This window comes from Rattus norvegicus, chromosome 2 (genome assembly GCF_036323735.1).
Source record: "Rattus norvegicus strain BN/NHsdMcwi chromosome 2, GRCr8, whole genome shotgun sequence".
Taxonomy (NCBI): Eukaryota; Metazoa; Chordata; class Mammalia; order Rodentia; family Muridae; genus Rattus; species Rattus norvegicus.
In genome coordinates, this window is record NC_086020.1 from 92,321,351 (window position 1) to 92,345,851 (window position 24,501).

The window sequence follows — 24,501 nt, forward strand, 5'->3', positions numbered from 1 at the left end:
CTACGGACCTATGGCCCAGACATCAAGAGAAAAGATAATGCTCTGTGATTAACTATGCTTAATAACATTAGGCAAATGTACCCAATGGTCCCTCCTTAGCCCTTGAGCTTGCCAAGTGTGTCTGGTTCAAATTGCCAGAAACTTGGGACCACATTATGGGGAGAAAAGTTGAAGATCAGTGACTAAAGGTATGTGTATTCAAAGCAATTTACAGGTAAAATAGCACCTGGGATTCTTCCATTTTCATGGCATGCTATCCTTATTACAACACGAAACTTCATTTTGATATTTCATGCACAAAGACAGTTTCTGTTCTTAAAAAAGACTGATGCTAGGGACTGGAGAGATGGCTCAGTGTTCACTGACTGCTCTTCCAGACGTCCTGAGTTCTATTCCCAGCAACCACATGGTGGTTCACAACCATCTGTAATGGGGTGCAGTGCCCTCTTCTGGTGCGTCTGAAGGGATCAAAAGCTGATGCTTACAACTAAATTTAGATAGTTGAATATTTACAAATTTTAAGAAAAATATGAAACTGTGAGAACTTCTTACAAGGCAAAAAAGTAAGAAACTTCACCACAATTCCACCTGGGCCTGTAAGCAGAGGTGTACATGTATATTACAGCTTTACTCTGTGTGAACGAAGAGTACAGATTCACCAAATTATATAATCAGAAGGAGGTATTTTCTAGTGTTCTTCCTTTTGGAGAGTGACCTACTTCCAAAAAGTGGCCTGTGATTTTGGTTTGTTTGTTTTGTTGGATTTTTTTTTAATAGCTGCTGCTGCTCCTCCTCCTCCTCCTCCTCCTCCTCCTCCTCCTCCTCCTCCTACTACTACTACTACTACTACTTTACATTTATTTGTTCATTTTATGTCTTACATGTTGCTGCCCACTTCTTCTCCCCTTATAGAGTTTCATTTTCTTTCTCTGAGTCAGTTAGGGGGCTCTGGGTTACCCTCCTTCCCTGGCACATCAACTCTCTTTAGCGTTAGCATAACTTCTGCCCCTGAGTCTGCTTGGGGAAGGGTTTTCACAGAAAACAGCTTTTGGATAGCCCCTGCTCCAAAAGTTGGGGGACCCAAATGGAAACTAAGCTTTTCATTTGCTATGAAGGTGCTGTAGGCCACGCTGCAGCTTCTGTTGCCTTTTACATTGGTAGTTCAGCCTTTGTTAGTTCTTAGTGGACATGGTTAGTTGATTCTGTAGCTCCTCCTGTGGAGTTCCTATCTCCTTCAGGGCATGGACTCTTTCCTGTATCTCTACCATAAAGTCCTTGATTGATATATAAGATCCAGTGATTGGCTGTGACTCTTTATATCCTATTTTAGTCAGCTGCCGGGTGGACCCTTTCAGAGGGCAGTTATGATAAGCTCCTATCTGGATATTCCACATAGGAGCTGGCTTCCTTCAGGCAGAGAGAGCTTTGGTCTGGGAAGTGGAGTGCAGATCTATGATTGCAAGGAGTGGTGTGGACTAGAAGCCAGGAGACGCAATTTGAACAGACAGTAGGTTTATTTCATTGTTACAGCAACTAGGACTCTGCTTCATTGATTCTAGTCTTAGGTAATAAAACACAAGATCCTGCACATGGGTTCCACTTTTGAGCCAAGATTCTGGGGAGATAGCAGTTTGGGAATCTTTTATGGAAGTAGGATCTCAACCAGTGATTCTCAGCCATCCTAATACTATAACTCTAATATTTCCTCATGATTTGGTTATTCCTAACCAGTACATCATTTTGATTCACTTCATTATTAAAATTTTGCCACTGGTTTGAATTATAAAGAAAAATGGGTAGAATATCTGATATGGAAGATATATGATGTACGACCTCCAAAAGGATTATGACTCACAAGTTGAGAATCACTGGTCTAAACTGCTAATTTTAAACAAAAGTGTTTTTCAAGTACTTTCTACAATGTACATTGACCATTACTTTTTCTTGTTTTATTTTCATTAAAAAAGGACTTCATTACCCATATAGATGGAAGTTTGCTTACATGTGAATTATATGAAAGTTGGCTTAGCGTCCCAGATGAGGGAACTCTGGCTGAACAAATTAATGCCATACAAAGGTAATGATACAGTAAGCACTTGGGGAACTGCACCAATATAGTAGCAGTGCTTTTGTAAGGTACATAGGCTTGTGTTTACAGGATTATAAGCTGGAATGATGCCCCATGCCAAGAGGTTTCCTTAGCTCAGACATGTATTGTCACTTTTTAAAAATTCCCATTTCTCAAGCTAGCATGTTGAACCATGTCTGTAATCTTACCTGGGAGTCTTCTCCTTTATAAATATCATGATTTAGAAGACAGTCCATGTAACACCTTGTGTTCAGGTCAGCCTAGAGTATTGGTTTAGTTCCTGTGTGAGACAAATTAAAAGAAGTATGTGCATATGATACCTGTGCGTTACTTGCATCCTAGAATTGTTACCATGGTATTGTGAATATTTCACATGGTCAATATATGTCATTGATTAGAACATGAAGCCATTACTGAATTCTTCTTTCTCAACTACAACTACCTAGAGAAGTTTAGGCCATGTAAAGCTTTGACTTCTTTGAATGATTTTCCTGTCCGATACTCCATAAAATGATAACATATTTAACATGAGCTTGGGTTCCCATTGCTACCCATCACCCCTGGATCTGTCTTGCTACAGCAGATGTTTTTATAACTGCCCTGTGCAGGGTCACTAGTGTGCTTTCTGCTCCTTATGTTCTAGAATGTCACAAGAGTGTTACATGGATTCATACTACTTTAGATATTAAATGTGTCCCCGTGGTAGCCGGAAAGATGATTAATAAGACTGGATGTTTTAATATACAGAACACATAAGGTCTACAACAATCTTCATTCATTTTAATACCAGGAATCCTGACACATTCCTCTGGCTTCTGTAGGTAGCAGTCATCCATTTAGTATACAGAAATACATACATACTTTTAAAAAAGTTTCCTGATTCTATACAGAAACGTGATTTGCAGAAACATTTTATGTTATACCCCCAGCAATATATTCTTACTTCTTTGAATTCTAAATATACTATGAGTTGGTCTAGAAAATGTTTACCCTGTGTTTTCTTTGTAGTTAGTTTTATAACTGACATTACTCTTAAGATGATCTAACATGAAATTCTCCTTTTTCATTGTTTAGACTTCTTCAAAAAATCCCAGAACCGAACTTTATATTGTTAAAACACCTCATCTGTGTATTAGTAATAATAAAAGACTCATCCACGAATAAGTTAGACACTAACAGGTTATCACTCCGCCTTGGCCCACATTTGCTATGGGGTTGGACTTCGAGTGATGCATTTTTTGGAAAAAATGTCTCAAGAAAGGTAAGGGGATGTGATGTTTGCCCTAGGGAACAAAAATCTAATTGTGATACTGGAATTGGGAACACTTTGGAAAGATCATGACTATAAAAGGAAACCCTAGGATTGCATTTTTCTGGAGTGGAGAGGAATATGTATTGATCTATTTCAGGAAGTTTTGGAAGGGAGATTGTTGATGTAGTTTTAAGTTCATGAATCATTTCTTTCTTTTGTTCTTTCCTTCTTTCTACTTAGATGTTTATGTTAGATATTGATGTTTTAGCCAACCATATGCTGCACTTATAATGGTAGTCCAAGAAGACTAGAGTGAAGTTTAAAAAAAACTAGGTTTTGTTTGTTTTCTTCCATTGGAGCCTATTTTTGGAATATAGAGCTCTTGTGTTTCACCGCGGGAAGACAATTCTATTATTAAATATTCATGCCAAGTGAATTACTAGTTATATAAAAGCATATTACATATATATACTTATATGTATATATATATACATATGCATATACATGTGTGCGTAATGATGAATAATTGGTGTATGTTATTTTGAACACTTTCCATTATTTTATCACTAAGTATTTTAGGTACAGTTTTAAGTTCCTCAGGTCTACTGTAGCTATTAATTTTATTATAAACACATGTACATTGATTTTTTTAACTAATTTAATCACTCTATATCCTGATTACAGTCCCTTCCTCCAAGTCCTATTTTCACAACCCTTTCCTCCCTCCATTCTCCTTTATCTCAGTAGTGTAGAACTTCCATGGACACCACCTCACTCTCATTCATCAATTCACAACAGGAATAAGTGTATCTCCTCCCACTGAAGCTAGACAAAGCAGCCCAGCTAAAAGAAAGCAATCCAGTGGTAGACATCAGAGTCAGAGCCAGCCCCCACACTAATAGTCAGGGGACCTACATGAAGATAAAGCTGCACATCTGCTATGTAGGGGTCCTAGATGCTGCTGCTAGAGCAGATGAAGGGGAGGTCCTGCAGATTCAAAGCTGAAGGATCACAATATTCAAAGGCTACAGGAAGATACCAGGATATAGGAGGAGAAGCGTGTCTGGGAGGTTTCAGTATTGATGGTGTAGCAAAATCCAGAGGACTTGAAGTAGGCCAGTGACTTATTTCAATGTACATTTGCAAGTAACCTGTTTGGACAAAAGGGTATAATGTGTGACACAGTATGGCACAACACAACCCACACAGTGCATTTTTTAAAGATGTTTTTAAATTTTGGTTTGATTTTTTAATTTTTAATTTAAATTTAAAACTTTAATTTTTTGACATTTTGGGAAGGGGGATTGTTACCAAGGGAGATATAAAAGGATTGAAAAATGAGAGTTACTTGATAGCATGTGAATAATTTACAGAGAATCCATAAAGGACATACATTTTTTAAAAGGAAAAAAGGCAATAAAAAGTAAAAAATAAAAGAAAGCAAGGTACATTTTAACTACTAGTTTCCAGGGTGTAGGTCCACAGGACAGTATTTGTGGTGGTATCACTCACAATGGAGGAGGATAGCCCAGGAGACAACTTGAGTACAATTTTCATCCAGGACACAATTTGGCTTGGACTAGAAACATACCTTTTATAGGTAATTTCTAATTACCAAGCTACTGGAAATCTAAAATACAAGCCTACATCAAACCTCATGTTCAGTACAAATGAAGCAATAAAATACATTTTCACACTTAATAACTGTTAATGATTCTTGCTTTATGAACAGTTCTTTTCAAACATCCTTTTGTACGGTCAAGTATGAAAACAAAGAAACAAAACTATTTTGTACGATCTGCATATAAAATTACACAATGTTCTGACTGATTTTCCTAAGAATCATTTCTTTCCTATCCTGTGCTCAAACATAAACTTAGGTGCATGCTGGGAAGAAACATATATGATGAATAGAGTTGACTTAATTTAAGCTGTCATCTCAGAAGGAAAGTAACTTATCAGTGTTGCTCAATTTAGGAAGTGTCATAATTTTCTGCTATTGCTGTGACAAAACATTGATATAAAGCAACTTATGGAAGACAGGTTACACTGCGCGATATACTTGCACTTAAAAGTAAACTGAGAAATTGCAGGGCCCAAACTCAAGCAGGGCAAGAACATAGAGGCACAAACTGAAGCAGAAGTGAAATAGTAGTACTGCTTCCTGCCTTGTATCTGGTATCTTTCTTTTTGCTAACTGATAGCTCAAGGGTGGCACCATCCTGGAAATCTGAGCCCTCCAAATTCCAATGTTAATCAGGACAATATATCTTAAACGTCCCTGTACAATAGGTCCATCTGATGGAGGCATTTTCTCAATTAAGACTCTCTCTACTCACCAACTTCTTCTCTGGGTCACCTTTCTATTGCCTTAATAAAACACCAGGATCTAAAACACCAACTGAAGAGTACATATGGGGGAACCCATGGCTCCAGCTGGATATGTAGCAAAGGATGGGCTTATTTGGCATCACTAGGAGGAGAGCCTCTTAGATTTGTGGAGGTTTGATGACCCAGGGTAGGGGAATGCTAGGGTGTTGAGGCAGGAGTGGGTGGGCTAGGGAGGGAGCATCATGTAGCTAGTGGGAGAAGATACAGAGTTTGTGGAGAGGAAATCGTGAAGGAGGATAATGTTTGACATATAAATAAATAAAATAACCAATAAAAATAAAACAACATGATCAGGGTATCTTACTGAAGTAAGTGCTTATTTGGAATTTAGAGATGCAAACGTAGTACAGTTCTTCAGTGAAATGACAGAGCAGCCTGGCTTCAGAAAGGAAGCAAAACCAAAGAGGAAGCTGAGACTGATGGTTCTTATCTTGGGAAGCAAAAAAGGAGCAGAGAAAGTACATTGAGAATGGGCACCTACCTTTGTAACTACAAATTCTAAGCAGTGGCATACTTCCACCAGGAGGGCCAAGGCACCAGAACATTGTCAATGAGAGGGTATTGTGATGCCTGCACCTAGAGAGGCCTCCCATTCAAAACATCCCAATAAACAGCTACCCGGACACTCACACAAACCATTAACACATAAGGGTCATTAATTTGGTTCAATCACAGTTTTTTGCAGCGTATCTGTTCTGAAATTTTGCGTTGGTTAAGTAGTTCTTCTATTCTTTGCAATATGCATGAAATTTTAACAAGTTTGGTAAAATGCATAGGACTTAGAGTCTCCATTTCAGAGACTTCACTTCATGGCTTCCTGTTTGTGGCAACTGTTATTTTCCTGATAATATTGGATTTCATTTTTAAATTTATTTTGTAAACTATGTCAAATGACAATCTTGTTTTTGCCTTGTGTTATAGTTGTCCATTATACAAATCATGATCGACAACTACCATCAAATATTTGGAAATGATGATATGTTTATTAAACATACTGACAAAGAGTCTGATGATTTAAAGATGAATGAAGAATCAAAAAGTTCTTCTGACAAATCACCTGTTATGACAAATGTCATAGCATGCTGCACCGGGACAACCTGTGATAAGAATGAAAAATTCAATATTTCATATGCTGCACTGCAGGTGGCAGGTCCTACAGGTAAGAAAAGGTTTATTTATTCATGAAATGAATGGAAAGATGATATAATTCTGTGATTTCATTAATTTGTAAATATCAGAGAAGCATTCGGACAAAAATGCTTATATTAGAATATGGGAGGGGAGGAGGGAGGGGGATGTTTGCCCGGAAACCGGGAAAGGGAATAACACTCGAAATGTATATAAGAAATACTCAAGTTAATAAAAAAAAAAGAATATGGGAAAAGTTTTTAAACATTACTTTAATTAAATTATACTTGAATATATGTATCTCTACATATATTTATATATATACACACATATATATACACATATACTTACATATATCTGGATACAATCAGATATGTATGACACACTCTTTATTTAGAGAATCCACCAATACTGTTTGCTATATTTTCCCCCCTTTCTTCCCATGGTCCTTAAGTTAGAGGATTTTTTGCATATAAAACTATTATTTTTTATAAGATCATTTAGAAACAATGATTTGATTTAAAAATTGATTAAAAACTCTGCAAAATTAAGCCCTGCACCACTGTCAACATGCTTTGTTTTCATAGTGTGAAAATACTAATGTTTGTTTAATTTCCTATGAGAAACAATATTGTCAAAATCTTATCATCGGTATAAATATTAATTTGCACATGATCCACTACAAAACCTATGTGAGGTATGATAAAGAGGTTAAACACACCTCATTATCAGGTAGTACCACACAAATTCAAAAACATTGTTAAATGAAGTAATTCTTTCTATAGAGTTAAGAAAATATACCCAAATATTACCCTTATCTTAAGTGAGGTGAATCTATCATCTGAGAATATTTGTCTGATGATGACATTTTATGTTTCATTTAGCAGGACAAAACAGAAAAATTACCACACATAAGTGGTAGAGGATGACTTAGAAAGGTCTAAGGTCATTGTTTTTTAATGTTCCCTTCTACCTCCCGTTTAATAATATAAGAAGAATTATTACAAGATCCTATGTTAGTTTTATAGTTCACCATATTAGTTACAAATAGTTTTCACTCATTATACTTATCTTACGCTGCATGCTTCACATTGTTTGCTATTATAACTAATGTTATTAATTTGGGTTATTCCTTACACTCCAGTGTGCCTTCTTCATGGTCCTCCACAGTCTTTGGAAAAGGGCGTTTTTCAGTCTCTGCCTCTACAGCCCAGTTATAGTATTAGTTTTCCCACCTCAGTTACCAATGTGTGGCCAGAAGTTAATGACACTGAATAATCCCTCAGATTTCTGCATAGAATCCCGTGCCATAGAAAGTTATAAATAAAATTCTATTAACAATCAAAATTAATCATCACACATGATGAACTTAGAGGTGGATCATGGATGTAGAATATACAAAATGACCTGAAAAGATAATCCAGTGTCTGAAGCAATTGAAATACAGGCTTTGGGACATGAATTTGGGTCATCAAAACATATATTAAAAAACAAACAAAACTAGGTATTGTAGCACAATCATCTCTAAACCAGAAGCTTCTACCTGAAGGGAGATGGCAGTTGGAGACAGTAATTAACAGAAGTTTATTGGACAGGTATTCCTGACATATTGTTCAGTAATGATCAAAAGAGATCCCCCCCAAAAAAAAAGAGAGAGAGAGAGAGAGAGAGAGACCAATACTGGAGGCTCTTCTCATATAGTAATAAGCTCAAAGCTCTAAATAAAGCCCTAAATATATCACAGTGATGTGAGCTGCACATGTTTTACATACAAACACACACACACACACACACACACACACACACACACACACATGCATGCATTACATACACTGGGAAATGCACAGAAGCATACAGCGTATTTGTTGTATCTCCCCTTCATAGCCTGAGACCTCAACATGAAATATTCTTAATTCATGGTTTGTCTATCTCGAAAGTGTCTGTAATACAAATTTGAGAAATGGAAATCTTAGAGAAAACCTCCAGTAAAGAAATTGATAATTTCCATATTTACTGTTCTTGGTCCCTCCTGAACCCCCATTACTATAAGTTCACAAGGTTTTCATTTATTACTAGTATTATATTAAATTTTTATCAAAAATTGAATCGGACCACTGTAGCCTGACTTTTCTCCCTTAAGTCCATCACAGTCACTACCCTTTGAAACTCATTTTAATATTGTTTTATGTCTCGCCCACCTCGTCTGGCAAGGAAGACGCAACACCGTCGGATCCTTGTCAACAGCCTTTATTGCAGGACACCTTCATTGCTGATACGGGGATCTCGAGCAGCAAAAGCGCTTGCCTTATATACACAACAGTATGCTAATAATCCTTCAGGGATTGGCGGGGCACGGGTCACCCCACTATCACCCCACTGTCATCCCACTATCACCCCTCTACTTGTCCTCCAGGGATTGGTGGAGAATGAATCACCTCACTAGCATGCTACCGCCCCTCATTAGCATATTACCTGCCAACTGACACCAGGTGCAAAAACTGCGCATGTGCAGTACCGTTGTTCACCACTGGAGGGCGACTTACAGTTTTATACTTTTTTTTTTTTTTTTTTTTTTTTTTTTGGTTCTTTTTTTCAGAGCTGGGGACCAAACCCAGGGCCTTGCGCTTCCTAGGCAAGCACTCTACCACTGAGCTAAATCCCCAACCCCACATGTTTTTATTTACATATATTTGTATCTTTAAAAACATGAATATTACTTGAGTTCATTTTGTTCTGTTTGTGAATATGGTTTCCACGATATACACTGTGTATTGGACAATCCATATGCAGGTCATTTCTGGAAAAATTAATATTCAGTCAGTCATAATCAGCTACCTTTAACTTTTGACAAGTGAAATTTTGAGCATTGCCTTTGACGTTGCTATTATTGTGATTTTGCACCTATTTATATGAGAGGCGATTTCAAAACAGATTTTCAAGTATGCTGAGTCTTACAGTATTTGTAACCCCTCTTCCACAATGCTCCCTGAGCTACAGAGCATTTAGCTCTAATGTACATGTATTCGCTGGTGCTGGATTTTCCATAATGCAAGTGTCTCTTCATTGTGTCCAGTTTTTTTTTTTTTTTTCTGTAATGGTCTCCATTTTCTGTACAAAGAGGCTTCTTTGACTAACATTTAAATGCTTTAAGGAACGTTGCTAATTTATTAAATTAATGTGATCAATTTTAAAGTCTATGACCAGACTAGCTACATAAATTGGGCTAGATTTCTAGCACCAGCCATGATTTCAATCCTGGTGAGAGAAATTCTACCAATTGTTAAAGTATTTCCTGTGACTTTCCCCAAACATATGGATGCATTAGGTAGCGCTTGAATTTTGTTCAAGGTTGTGGGCTTGAGTGCCAGTTGCCAAATACATCTACAGAGAATCTCCACAAATAACTGGTTCTAACGGGATACATCTTAGAAAGCTCTGTCTTTAAGTCAAGGTTCTACGGTAGATAAAACAGTAGGCTGGTTGACATGTTAGGGAAGCAATTGATAGTTGTATCCACCTGTAATGCCTATAAAGTACGATGATAACCAGTATGGCAAAACAACAGAATAGGTCCAATAAGTGACACTAACAGCTCAGTTCAAAACAACTGTTCTTTGATTAGACTTAAGTGTATTTTCTTTACCATAGAATTGAACATGGTTCTGGGTCTTTCCTTTGGTTTCTCAGAAATAATGTTATTCCTAAGTATGCTTTTTGTATGTGTGTGTGTGTGATCCACTTTTTTTTTCAATCTTTATTAACTTGGGTATTTCTTATTTAAATTTTGATTGTTATTCCCTTTCCTGGTTTCGGGCCTGGCCCAACATCCCCCTAACCCTTCCCCCTTCCCTTCTCTGTATGCTTTTAAAGTTTAACATTTGATATCCTGTTTATTCCTCTTTAGGATCATCTATGCAGGTCCTTTGACTTGTCCAAGTCACACATTTCACTCCTCTCTGACAAGATAAATTCATTTTCCTAAAGTAATATGATATAAATGTTATATAAATATATAATTCCTTCTTTTTTGGTTACTTTAGTTTTCTTCTTTCCACATCTGCAATTAGCCTTAATTGACAATAGTCTGAAAAGTTAAAAGTTGAAATTAGGTAGCAATAAGAATGCTTACCATATTTAGCAGTGAGTGCCTTATGTCTGCAAGGATGATAATGATTCTGTCACCTAGAATTTCCTTATCGTGTGTGCTGCCCCTCATCTAGTTATTTATGAAATATTATGGTACCAATGGCTTGCCTTGCTCATCTTTAGTCATAATCAACTCTTGTTTCATACAGCATATGTAAACATTTAAGATAATGTTAAAACTGCATGTGACCAAGGGGACATATATTAGAAATGAAGAATTCAAAGTATGTCTTTTTGAAAATCGTGTGATAGTAAACATAAGTGAGCCTAAATATTCCAAAATAATAATCAGATATCTTGTAAATTATTTCAGAAGTAGCAACATACAAACTTAACACACAAAGTGAGTACTACTTCTTTGTAAAAATTACAAACTTAATGAAAGGTAAATCAATGAAACACCATCATTAACAGTAACTTTTAAAAGTATTAAGTTTCTTGGGAAAATTCAAACTGAGAAGTAAAAGGCTTTTATGATTAAAAAAACAAAACCAAAAACAAAAGAAAAACGAAAAAAAATTCAACCCAAAACAAAACAACATATCTTAGGAATTGAACAGATATCAGATAATGTAAAGATTCCCCCCAGGCTCATGAATCAGTGAGATTTATACAGTAAACATCCTAGACCATCCTATAGTGACATTTTGATTCTATCCTTTGAAAGCTTGATAAAATTTATAACACCCTTGATGTTATTAGGAGAAACACTATTATAGAAGTGATTTATTTACCTTCTTTCCTCCCAGTCTTCTGCCATGTTCCCGTGACCTCACCCATAAAGCCTCACCAACATCACTCCCTAAACATTAACTGAACAAAGACAACACCAATGGGCATGAGAAACTAAATGGGACCTGAGACTAGACAAAGAAATATAGGCAATTGCATATTAAACACGAGTATGCAATTGTGTCTTAAACAAGTGTAGTTTTGGATGCAGGAGAAAGATGGAATCTGTTTTCTTACCCAAACTGATAGTCTGTATACTATTGGTGTGAGAGAGTTAATGCTTAGGGTTATTAATGAGAAGTATAAAAGGGTCTTTGTTATTTTTTGTTGACATATAGTTTCCCCCCTCCTTTTTGAATGACTACAGGGTTATTTATCATTTCTGTCCTCTTATGTATATGTACGTTATCTTGAGACTGCTGTTTGCCTTTTGTAGACCAAGATTGCTGATGAGAAATGACTTACTGGTGATTAAACTATGTAATGCTTCTCCTCGTTTGTTGATATGAATGATGCTTTTGCTCAGTCATAAAGTCTAGGCTAGTGTCTGTATTCTTTGAAAACATGGAGAACGTTGATGCAGGCCCACTGTATTTTAGAATAGCCATTGAAAATTCAAGTATTAGTCTAATGTAGTGAACTTTATGTGTGACTTTGTCTTTTTCCTTCATAGTTTTTTGTATTTTTATTTTCTGTTCAGTTAGCCTTTCACTACTATGTGTCTACTTAATATTTTCTATGCTTCTAGTACTTTACCACATATCTCTTTTTGATTTGGTGCAATAAAATGCAAAGGATATGCAAGGTCTAAGAGAGTTCAGTTTTAAAAATGATTACCCCTCTTTCGTATATTCAGAGAAACAGAAAAGCAATATATATACCAAGCCACCAGAATATTCTAATCCAACACCATCAAGAAAGAAATGTTTATTTGGCAAAAATCTTACAAGCATTTATGTCGACAGTAAGCTGCCTGCTCCAATACTTGTGAGTATCATTTTGGCTATCTACAGCACCTTTGTTCTCAGTAAGCTATTAATCAAACTGAGGAATGTTTAGGTAACCTATCTATGAGGGAAAGATCATTTTAAAACGGAAATAAGTTCTGCTATATTTTGAATAATGTAATTGAAAGAAAAAGAAAAGCAATAACATTCCCGTGTTTTGCACTGACTGCATCAAAGATCCAAACCCACCAGCTTGTTGGAGGAAATAAGTCTATGGAAGTGCCCCACTATTTCCCCAACTGGAAAGTCTTGCAGCTTCTTTAAGACTCCACATTTCTCTGGAGTCTCCCTTAATACCATTGCCTCCGAAATTACTCTATCTTTTATACTTAAAAATATCTATAGGTTTTTGCTTTATATTATTAATGAATTAGATGAACACACTGTTTTTGATATATATTAACATCTTTTATGCTAGTGGACTATATTTAAATGCCATCTAATATGGCTTAATCTATTTTAAATGAATTATTAAACTTCTTTGGAAACATTTCTTTAGTGTCCAACATTTATTTTAGCACTATAGCTGTGATAGGAATTTATGCTGTTTGTGAACAAATTTATCCTGTCAGACACATGAGCATTACTGCCAATTTTTTTAGGTATTTTAGAGCAGAATTTTCTGGTAACCTTGAATGTATTCATGTAATCATTTAAAATGGCATCAACCTATGTATGGTACTCATGTTTATAGAGTAAGTTATGGAAGACCGACTGAAATATGCTTGGGTTTCAAATGTGAAAGCATCTGTAGACATAGTTGAAAATAAGAAATCACAGAATAAGGATATAAAAGTCTCAGAAATATGGTGAAAGAATTATTTCTTCAAAACCAAAGGTTAGGATTCATAATAGAGGTCAGGACAGACAGTAAGTAAAATAGTGATTTAATCTCAGAAAGGGAAATATCCCTATATTTACTTAAGATGCCATGCTTGAGAAAGATATTCATAGAAGGAAACAAAGTAATACAGGACCATTCACCAAAATGCTTTGAGGAACAGAAGTCCAACAAAACCATGATGTTACAAATTAGGGAAAAAATGGATTAGGGAAGAAAATGTATTTGGAAGCTAAAACAGAAAAAAGTTCAATGACTTCTTTATTCCTCTCAGCTGTGCATCCAAAACTGTTCTTGCTCAGGTTCATAATAAAAGACATATTTGTTCTTCAGATGTGTGGATCTCTAATAATACAATCTTATCCTTATCCCACACAGGAAATGCTATCCATAATTGCAGAGAAAGGAAAAGAATCAGATCAGATATTTGCAATTCTACCTGAAAATTCACATTGGAGCCTCAGAGAGAGGATAGAGAGTGAAGAACTCATAGACTGGAATGAAGAAGGCATACTAGTTATAGCCTCTGTTTTAAAGGTAAGGAAGGTTTTCACGTCACCAACATTAAGCATCCCTCTAGAGATGCATATGTGCTTTCTGTCCTTGAGATTACATGATGATGACTGTTTCTTAGAACTATTGACACATGACTTCTTGATAAGAGGCATGGCATGTAAAAGTCTGACAGCCTCAAAGATTCATCATAAAGACACAGGTGAACAGCTTCTATTGGAAGCTAACATCCTCATTTATCAGATGGGCTTATTTTGGCTTTATAAATACTCCATTGATTTCACCTCTAAACATACCATGTGAATTAATAGCTGAACAAGTTATAATGGTGGCAGAAATTTGATTCATCAAATGCATGTATTAAATAAAACTTACCAAAAAATATCCTTCACAAATAACAGTTCAAATTGACTAGTCCAACACTCACCTACAATAGGCTATCAATGTTGAATATTACCCTCTGTCTTGTATATACAAGAAATGGTTTTCCTTCTCAATCAAAAAATAATCCAGCACTTTCACTTTTGCCAGATATTGCCATTCTGATTCCATGTCAAATATTCAAGTATTCGCCTAACCTGTTTTTTTAACTTGTCTAACACTCGTAACTTGCCAGGGAGCTGCAGTGACTCTAGAGCAAATATCATTATTTTATTTTTACTTAGGACATGATCTGATTTCATCTTTCAGAAGTCTGTGGAGCTATAGCCCAGACATAAAGAGTGAAAATAATGCTCTGGGATTAACTATGCTTACTAACATTAGGCAAAAGTACTGAATGATCCTTCCTTGGCCTTTGAGTTTGCCAAGTGTGTCTGGTTCTCATTGCCAGAAACTTGAGACCTTACTCAAGTTAGCCATGTGTATTCAAAGCAATTTACAGCTACAAGGGCACCTGGGACTCGTCCACCTTATGGTTTGCTATACTTAGTACAATATGAAAGTTCATTGTGGTACTTCATGCAAAAGACAGTTTCTATTCTTTAAACAATCTGATGCTTACAACTATATTTAAATAGTTGAATATTTACAAATTAAGAAAAAGACATGAAACTGTGAGTCCTTCTCACGTGGAAAATGAGTAAGCTTCACCACTATTCCAGGTGGGTCTCTAAGCCAGGTGTACATGTATATAACAGCTTTACTGTGTGAGCCTAAAATATAGATTCAACAATTATACAGTCAGGATGAGTTAATTTTGGGAGCTGTCATTTTTTAATAGTTGCCTATTTCCAAGAAGAGGAAATTTGGTTTTAGTTTGTTTGTTTTGGTGGATTTTTGAATAGTTACTGTCATTATGATCATGATAATCATCATCATCATCATGTTACATATTTTGTTTGTTCATTTTATGTCTTATATGCTCCTCCCTACCTATTATCCCCTCACAGAGTCTCTGAGCAGGTTAGGGGCCCTTGGGTTATGCTCCCACCCTAGCACATCAACTCTCTTCAGGGTTAGCACATCTTCTCCCTCTAAGGCCAGATGGGGACAGGGTTTCACAGTCAACAGCTTACAGATAGCCCCTGTTCCACATGTTGGAGGACCTACAAGGAGACTAAGCATTTGCTGTAAATGGTGCTGTAGGTCACGCTGCAGCTTCTGTAGGATTTTTAGATAGTAATTCAGTCCTTGATAGCTCCCAGTGCTGCTGCTTAGTTGATTCTGTAGCTCTTCCTATGGAGTTCCTATCTCCTTCAGGGCATGGAATCTCCCCCATTTCTTCCACACAAGTCCTTGATTGATCGATAAGATCCAATGATTAGCTGTGGCTCTTCATATCCTATTTCAGTCAGCTGCTGCATGCAGCCTCTAAGAGGGCAGTTATGATAGGCTCCTGTCTGGATATTCCACATAGCATCTGGCTTTTTTCAAGGCAGAGAGAGCTTTGGACTGGGAATTGGAGTGCAGATCTATGATTGCAAGTCATGATGTGGACTAGAAGTCGGGAGAGGCAATCTGAACAGACAGTAGGTTTATTTCATTGCTGTAGCAACTAGGACTCTGCTTCATTGATTCTAGTCTTCGGTAAGAAAACACAAGATGCTGCATATAGGTTCCACATTTGATCTAAGATTCTGGGGAGATAGAAGTCTGGGAATCTTTTATGGAAGTATGCTTTCAACCAATGATTCTCAGCCATCCTAATACTGTAACACTAAGATATTTCCTCATGGTTTGGTGATTACTAACTATTACATCATTTTGCTGCTTTTTCACAATTAAAATTTTGCTATTGATAAGAATTATAAATTAAAATGGAGAGAATATCTGATATGGAAGATATATGATATGTGACCACCTAATGGATTATGACCCACAAGTTGAGAATCACTGGTCTAAAATGCTAATTTTAAACAAAAATGCTTTTCAAGTTCTTTCTAAAATGTACATTGACCATTACTTCTTTGTTTCCATTAAAAAAAGGACTTCATTACAAATATCGAAGGAAGTTTACTTACTTCTGACTTATATGAAAGTTGGCTTAGCGTCCCAGATGAGGGAACACTGGCTGGAAAAATTAATGCCATTCAAAGGTAATGATACAGTAAGCACTTGGGGAACTACACCAATATAGAAGCAGTGCTTTTGTAAGGTACATAGGCTTGTGTTTACAGTATTATAAGCTGGAATGATGTCCCATGCCAAGAGGTTTCCTTAGCACAGACATGTATTGTCACTTTAAACATGTTCATTTCTCAAACTAGAGTGTTGAACCATGTCTGAAATCCCACCTGAGAGTCTTCTCCTTTATAACTCTCACAGTTTAGAAGACAGCCTATGCAACACCTCATGTGCAGGTCAGCCTAGAGTATTGGTTTAGTTCCTGTGTGAAACAAATTAAAAGAATTATGTGTGTATAATACCTGTGGATTATTTGCATCCTAGTATTATTACCATGTTACTGTGAATATATCATATGTTAAATATATATCATTGATTAGAACATGAAGCTATTACTGAATACTTCTTTCTCAACTATAACTACCTCAAACAGTCTAGGTCAGGTATAGCTTTGACTTCTTTGAATCATTTTTCTGTGCGATATGCCATAGAATGATTTTGTATGTAACAGAAGGGTTGAGCTCCACTTGTTACCCAGGAGCCCTGCATCTCTGCCTTACCTGTAGCAGAAGCTTTTATAATTGCATTGTGTAGGGTCATTAGGGTGCTTTCTGCTCCTTACATTCTAGAGTGTCACAAGAGTGTTACATAGATTTATCCTACATTAGATATTAAATGTTTCTCCACTCCATGGTGCTTGGGAAGATGGATTGATGTTTAAAAACACTAGATGTTTTCATGCACAGAACCCACATGGTCTGCCACAATCTCATTCATTCTAATACCAATATCCTGACACCTTCCTCTAGCTTCTGTAGGTAGCAGTCAAATATCTATTACATAGAAAATCATTCACACTTTTAAAATATGTTCCCATGATTTTATACAGAAAATGATTTGCAGAAAATATTTTATGTAGTACACTAGCTGTATATTATATTTATTTGAATTCTGATTATACTATGAGTTGGTCTTCAAATCATTTGCCCTGTTTTCTTCATAGTTAGTTTTTTAACTAACATTAGTTTTCAGATGGTCTAAAATAAAATTATCCCTTTTCTTTGTTTAGACTTTTACTGAAGATTCCTCAGGCAAACTTTATCCTTCTAAAGCATCTCATCTGTGTGTTAGTAAAAATAAGAGACTCATCCATGAATAACTTAGACAGTAACAATTTATCTGTCCGCATAGCTCCTTATGTTTTGTGGAATCAGACTCCAAAGGACACATTGTTTGGGAGTGATGTATCAAGAAAGGTAAGGGGATCTGACTTTTGCCTTTGGGAACAAAATTCTCATTGTAATGCAGGAAGTAGGAACACTTTGGAAAGATCATTTCTATAAAAGGAAACCCTAGGATTCCATTCTTCTGGAATAAAGTGGAATCTGTATTGATCTGTTTCAGGAAGGTTTGGTAAGAAAGATTGTTAATGTAGTTTAAAATAAGTGAACCATTACATTCTTTTGTTCTTTCTTCCTTTCTTCATAGATATTGATTTTGGCCAACAGTATGCTTCACATATAATGGTAGTCAAAGAAGACTAGAGGGAAGTTTTAAAAAATCCTGATTATCTATGTTTTCTCGTTTTTTTTTTCATTCCAGCCCTATTTTTTGGAGTATATAATAGTTGTTCCACAGTAATTAGACCATTATATTATTATATATTCACATCAACTGAATTAATGGTCATATAAAAGTACATTCTTATATATATATATATATATATATATATGTGTGTGTGTGTGTGTGTGTGTGTGTGTGTGCGTGTGTGTGCATGTGTGTCTGTGTGTGTGTATGTAGGTGACAAATTGGTGTATGCTATTTTGTATACTTTAAATTATTTTACCACTAATATATTCAGGTGCAGTTTTAAGTTCTTCAGGTCTACTGTAGTGTTAATTTTATTATGAACCCACACACATTAATATTTATTCACTAATTTATTTACTCTATATCCTGATTACAGTCCCTTCCTCTAAGTCCCATCTTCACGACCCCTTCTTCCCTCCATTTCCCTTTATCTTAGTAGTGTAGAACATCCATGAACACCAACTCACACTCATACATCAATTCACAACAGGAATAAGTGCATGTCCTCCCACTGAAGCTAGACAAAGCAGCCCAGCTAAAAGAAAGCAATCCAATGGTAGACAACAGAGTTAGAACCAGCCCCTATACTAATAGTTAGGGGACATACTTGAGATCAAACTGTACATCTGCTACATATATGTAGGGGGCCTAGATCCTGCTGCTGGAGCATATGAAGGGGGAGGTCCTGCAGATTCAAAGCTGAAGGATCACAATGTTCAAGGGCTACAGGAAGATAGCAGGATATAGAAGGAGAGGCGTGTCTGGGAGGTTTCAGTATTGATGGTGTAGCAAAATCCAGAGGACTTGAAGCATGCCAGTGACTTATTTCAATGTACATTTGCAAGTAAACCCATTTGGACAAAAGGATATAATGTGTGACATAGTATAGCACAACACATCTCACACACTGCATTTTTTAAAAGAATTTTAAATTTTTGTTTGATTTTTAATTTTTAATTTAAATTTAAAACTTTATTTTATTTTAATTTTTGAAGTTTTGGGAAGGGAGGTTGATACCAAGGGATAGATGGAAGGATTGAAAATAAAATGAGAGTTACTTGGAGCATGATGATAAATTTAAAGAGATTCAAAAAAGGACATATATTTTGAAAAGGATAAAAGGAAACAAAAAAGTAAAAAATGAAAGAAAGCAGGTTACATTTTAACTAGTAGTTTCTAGGGATTAGGTCCACCAGAAGGAAGGTATGGTGATGTTGTTACACACAGTGGAAGAAGATAGCCCAAGTGACAGCTTAAATAGGATTCTCACACAGGACTCAACTTGGCTTTGACTAGAAACATACCTTTCATAGGTAATTTCTAATTACCAAGCTACTGGAAACCTACAATCAAATTCTGTATCAAAGCACATGTCCAAATGAAGCAACAAAATTAATTTTCACTCTTGTTAACTATTAATGATTCTTCTGTTATTGGCAGTTCTTTTCAAATATATTTTTTTGAATGGTCAAGTATGAAAACAAAGAAGCAAAACTATTCTGTACAATCTGCATGTAAATTAAGGCAATCGTTTGAATGTGATTTTCCTAAGAATCATTTCTTTCCTCTTCTGTGCGGGACAGCTCAAACATAAAAGTAGGTGCATGCTGGGAAGAAATGTATGTGATGAGTAGAGTTGACTTAACCTAAGCCATCATCTCAGAAGAAAAGTAACTTATCACTGTTGCTCAATTTAGGAGGTGTCATACTTTCCTATGATTGCTGTGACAAAACATTTTTAAAAAGCAACTTATGGAAGACAGGTTCAAACTGAAGCAAGGCATGAACCTTTATGCAAGAACTGAAGTAGAAACTGAGTAGGAGTTCTGTCTCCTGCCTTGTACCTCATATCTTTCATTTTCTGACTAATAGCTCAAGGGTAGCACCATCCTGGAGATCTGGGCCCTACAAATTCCAAGGTTAATCAGAACAATATCCCTTAGACTTCTCTATACAATAGGTCAATCTGATGGAGGCATTTTCTCCATTAAACTCCCTTTTCTCACCAACTTCTTCTTTTCAGCCACATTTGTGTTGCTTTAATAAAACACCAGTATCTAAAACACCAACCAAAGATTGCACATGGTGGCACCCATGGCTCCAGCTGAATATGTAGCAGAGGATGGTCTTATTTGGAATCACTAGAAGGGCAGCCGCTTAGTCCTAAGGAGGCTTGATGACCCAGGGTTAGGGAATGCTAGGGTGTTGAGGCCTGAGTGTGCAGGTGAGGGAGGGAGCACTGTTATAGAGGCAGGGGGAGGAGATACAGGGTTGGTGGAGGTGAACTGTGAAGTGAGATAAGGTTTGAAATCTAAATAAATAAAATAACCAATAAAAATAAAACAATATGATCAGGGAAACTTATTCAAGTAAGTGGTTTTTTGGGACTTAGAAATGCTGAGAGAGTATAGTACTTCAATGTCATGACAGAGGAGCATGGCTGCAGAAAGGAAGAAAAACTAAACAGCAAGCTGAGACCTGATGTCTCTTGTCTTGGGAAGCAAAAATGTAGCAGAGAAAGTGCATTGAAAATGGGCACCTGTATTTTGTAACTACAAATTCTGGGCAATGCCATACTTCCACCAGGAGGGCCAAGGGACTTAAACCATCAGAAAGTTGTCACAAAAGGGTATTGCCATGCCTGGAACTAGAATGGCACCCCATTTAAAACATCCCAACAGAACCCCCCACCCCCCTACCCCCACAAAAAATCAACAAACGACAGTCATTAATTCACTCACAGTGCTTGGCGGTACATCAGGTCTGAAACGTTGGTTTGGTTAAGTAGTTCTTCTATTCCTTGCAACATGTCTGAAATTTTGACAAGTTTTGGTAAAATGCAGAGAACTTAGAGTTTGCATTTCAGAAACTTCATTTCATGGGTTCCTATCTGTGGCAACTGTTATTTTCTTCATAGTTTTGGATTTCATTTTTAAATTTCAATTTTGTAAACTATGTAAAATCACAATCTTGTTTTGCGTTGTGTTATTACAGATGTCCATTATACAAATCATGATCGACAACTATAGTCAAATATTTGGAAATGACAGTATATTTTGTAAAGGTATTGACAAAAGACCTGAGGATTTAAAGACGTGTCCAGATTCAATAAATGCTTCTGGAAAATCACCTATTATGAACGAATTCCTAGGTGGCCGCAACAGGAAAACATATGATAATAGTGAAAATTTTAAAATTTCATCCATTGCTCTGCAGGAGGAAGGTCCTACAGGTGAGCCAAGATTTATTTAGTCATCAAATGAATGGAAGGATGATATCATTCACCTATTTCATAAATTTGTAAATATCAGAGCAGTTTTGGGTGCAAAATGGTATTAGAGTATGGAAAAACTTTTTAACCAACACTTTAATTAAATTTGTGCATATGTATACACACACATACACACTTATGTACATACATATATATATATGTGTGTATATATATGTATATATATATATATATATATATATATATATATATATATATATATACAGGTAAGTATGACAGACTCTTTATTTAGCCTCTGTAAGAATCCCACAATATTGCCTTTCTTCCCATGGTCTTTAAGTCATAGAGGATTTCTTTCATATGAAATTATTTTTGCTAAGATCATTTAGAAACAATGATTTAATTTATATATCCATTAGACATTCTGCATGTTTAAGCCCTGCACCACTGTTAACATGCTTTTTATTTTAATGCAAAAATAATGTTTAATTTTTTTATGAGAGACAATCTTGCCAAATGCTTAGCATTGGCATAAATATTAAATTGCACAGGATCCACTACAAAACCTATGTGAAGAAAGATAAAGAGGCTAAAACACACCTGATTAATAAGGTAGTACCACTCAAATTCCTATACATTGATAATTCAAGTAATTATTTGTATAGAGTTAAGAAAATATACTGAAATATTACTCTTATCTGAAGTGAAGTGAATCTATCATCTGAGAATGTTTTTCTAACAATGACATTTTATGTTTCATTTAACAGGACAGGACACAAAAACTGCCACGTATAAGTGGTAGAGGATGACTGAAGACACTAAAAGGTCATTCTATTTTAATGTTCCCTTCTACCTTCCACTTAATCTTAGCAAACAAATTATTGCAACATCCTTCTTCAGCATTTATGCCATATGTTATTCAATGTTTGCTATCATAATAAACATTACAATAAATAAAAGTGTTGTTATTGCGTACAGTTCAATGTGCCTTGTTCATGATTGTCCATAGTCTTTGGAAAGTGGCATTTTTCTGTCTCTGCCTCTACAGCCCAGTTATAGTACTAGCTTACCCACCTCAGTTTACAAAGTGCAGCCAAAACTAATGACATTAAATATTCCCTCAGAGTTGTGCCTAGAATTCAGTGCCATACAAAGTTCTAAATAAAATTCCATTACCAATCAAACTTAATCATCACACATGATGAAGTTAGAGATGGAGCATGGTTTTTAGAATATACAAAATGACCTGAAAAGATCAGTTCTTATGCAACTGAGTACAGGCTTTACAACATGAATTTGGGTCATTGAAACATACTTTAAAAAACAAAACTGGGTATTGTTGCACAAGCATCTCTAGACCAGAAGCTTCTACCTGGATGGAGATGGGAGTCGGAGACAGTAATTAACAGAAGCTTATTGGCCAGATATTTCTGACATGTTGTTCAGTAATGATCAAAAGATACCTTGGAACAAAAAAAAATGAGAAAGACCAATGCTGGAGGCTCTTTTCCAATGTAAATAAGCTCTAAATATATCGCCAGTGACATGATATACACATGTTTTATACACACACACACACACACACACACATATATACATATATATATATATATACACATGTTCATACATTACATACACAGGAATATACAGAAGCATACAGCATATTTGTTTTATCCTTCTTCATAATCTGAGACCTCAACATGAAATATTCTTTATTCATTGTTTGTCTATGTGGAAATGTTCTGTAATACAATTTTGAGATATGGAAATCTTAGAGAACACCTCTAGTAATGTCATTGATAATTTCCATATCAACTGTTTCTTGGTCCATCCTCAACTCCCACTATTATAAGTTCAAAATGTTTTTATTTATTACTTTTATTATTTTAAATGTTTTTTAAATTTTTTATTAGATATATTTCTTTACTTACATTTCAAAGGTTATTCCCCTTCCCAGTTTCTGGACCATAAGCCCCCATTCCCTCCCCTTCCCCCTCCCTCCATATGTGTATTCCCCCTATACATTTTAAAAATTGAATTATAGCACTATAGGCTGACTTTTCTCCCTTCAGTCACTGCAATCTCAAACTCATTTCAATATTGTTTTACATATGTGTTTATTCACATATATTTGTATCTTAAAAATATGGATACAACTTGAGTCCATTTTCTTGTGTTTGTGAATATAGTTTCCAGGATGTACATTGTGCATTATACAATCCATTTTCAGGTCATTTCTGTAAAAATTAATCTTCTGACAGTCACCTTTAGCTGCCTATAACTTTTGACACATGAAATTTTTCCACTGTCTGAATAGTGCATTGATATTGCTATCATTTTATTTTTGCACCCATTTTATGAAAGGCAATTTGAAAACAGACTTTCAAGTACACTGTCTCTTAAAGTCTTTGTAATCCCTCTTCTACAGTGTTCCCTGAGCTGTAGAGATTTTCGCTATAATGTACATGTACTCACAAGTGATGGGTTTTCCACAAAGCACTTTGTATACAGTTTTTGTTTCCTGTAATGGTTTCCATTTTCTGTATAAAGAGGCTTCTTTGATGAGAGATGATGGTCCCAGTATTGGTAAATATAATACTAATATTTAGAATGCTGTAAGAATTGTGGCTGATTTAGTAAATTAATGTGATAAATTTTAAGGTTTATGACATCACTAGTTCCATAAATCTGACTAGATTTCTTGCACTAGCCATGATTTCATACATTTTGAGAGAAATTCTTCCAATTAAAGTATTTCATGTGACTTTTTCCAAAATATAGATGCTTTAGGTAGCACTTGGATTTCTGTCGAAGTTGGGGGCTTAAGTGCCTGTTGCCAAATAAATCTTACAGGAATGTCTCAGCAGTCACCTGATTGTAGCTGGATATGTCTTAGAAGCCTCCAGCTTTAAGTCAAGGTTCTAAGATAGATAAAACAGTAGGCTGGTTGACATGTTAGGGAAGCAATTGATAGTTGTACTCACCTGTAACGCATATGAAATGTGACAACAACCAGTA

At 35.8% G+C, this 24,501-nt stretch overlaps 1 protein-coding gene across 3 annotated transcripts in view; it reads left to right on the forward strand.

Annotated features, from left to right (window-relative positions):
- The window catches only part of Tgap1 (GTPase activating protein testicular GAP1), a 73,612-nt gene extending 51,170 nt beyond the window's left edge, over positions 1-22,442 (forward strand). For 2 of the 3 annotated variants that reach the window (XM_039101957.2, XM_039101958.2), the window contains exons 21-29: positions 1,968-2,077; positions 3,164-3,350; positions 6,654-6,891; positions 12,595-12,725; positions 13,965-14,123; positions 16,527-16,636; positions 17,734-17,920; positions 21,249-21,486; positions 22,251-22,442. In XM_039101957.2, coding sequence (XP_038957885.1) covers positions 1,968-2,077; positions 3,164-3,350; positions 6,654-6,891; positions 12,595-12,725; positions 13,965-14,123; positions 16,527-16,636; positions 17,734-17,920; positions 21,249-21,486; positions 22,251-22,285 — 1,395 coding nt within the window. In that variant the 3' untranslated portion in view covers positions 22,286-22,442. The remainder of the gene's footprint in view (positions 1-1,967; positions 2,078-3,163; positions 3,351-6,653; positions 6,892-12,594; positions 12,726-13,964; positions 14,124-16,526; positions 16,637-17,733; positions 17,921-21,248; positions 21,487-22,250) is intronic. The other variant, NM_001007635.3, reaches the window with a different exon arrangement.
- The last annotated feature ends 2,059 nt before the right edge of the window (positions 22,443-24,501 follow it).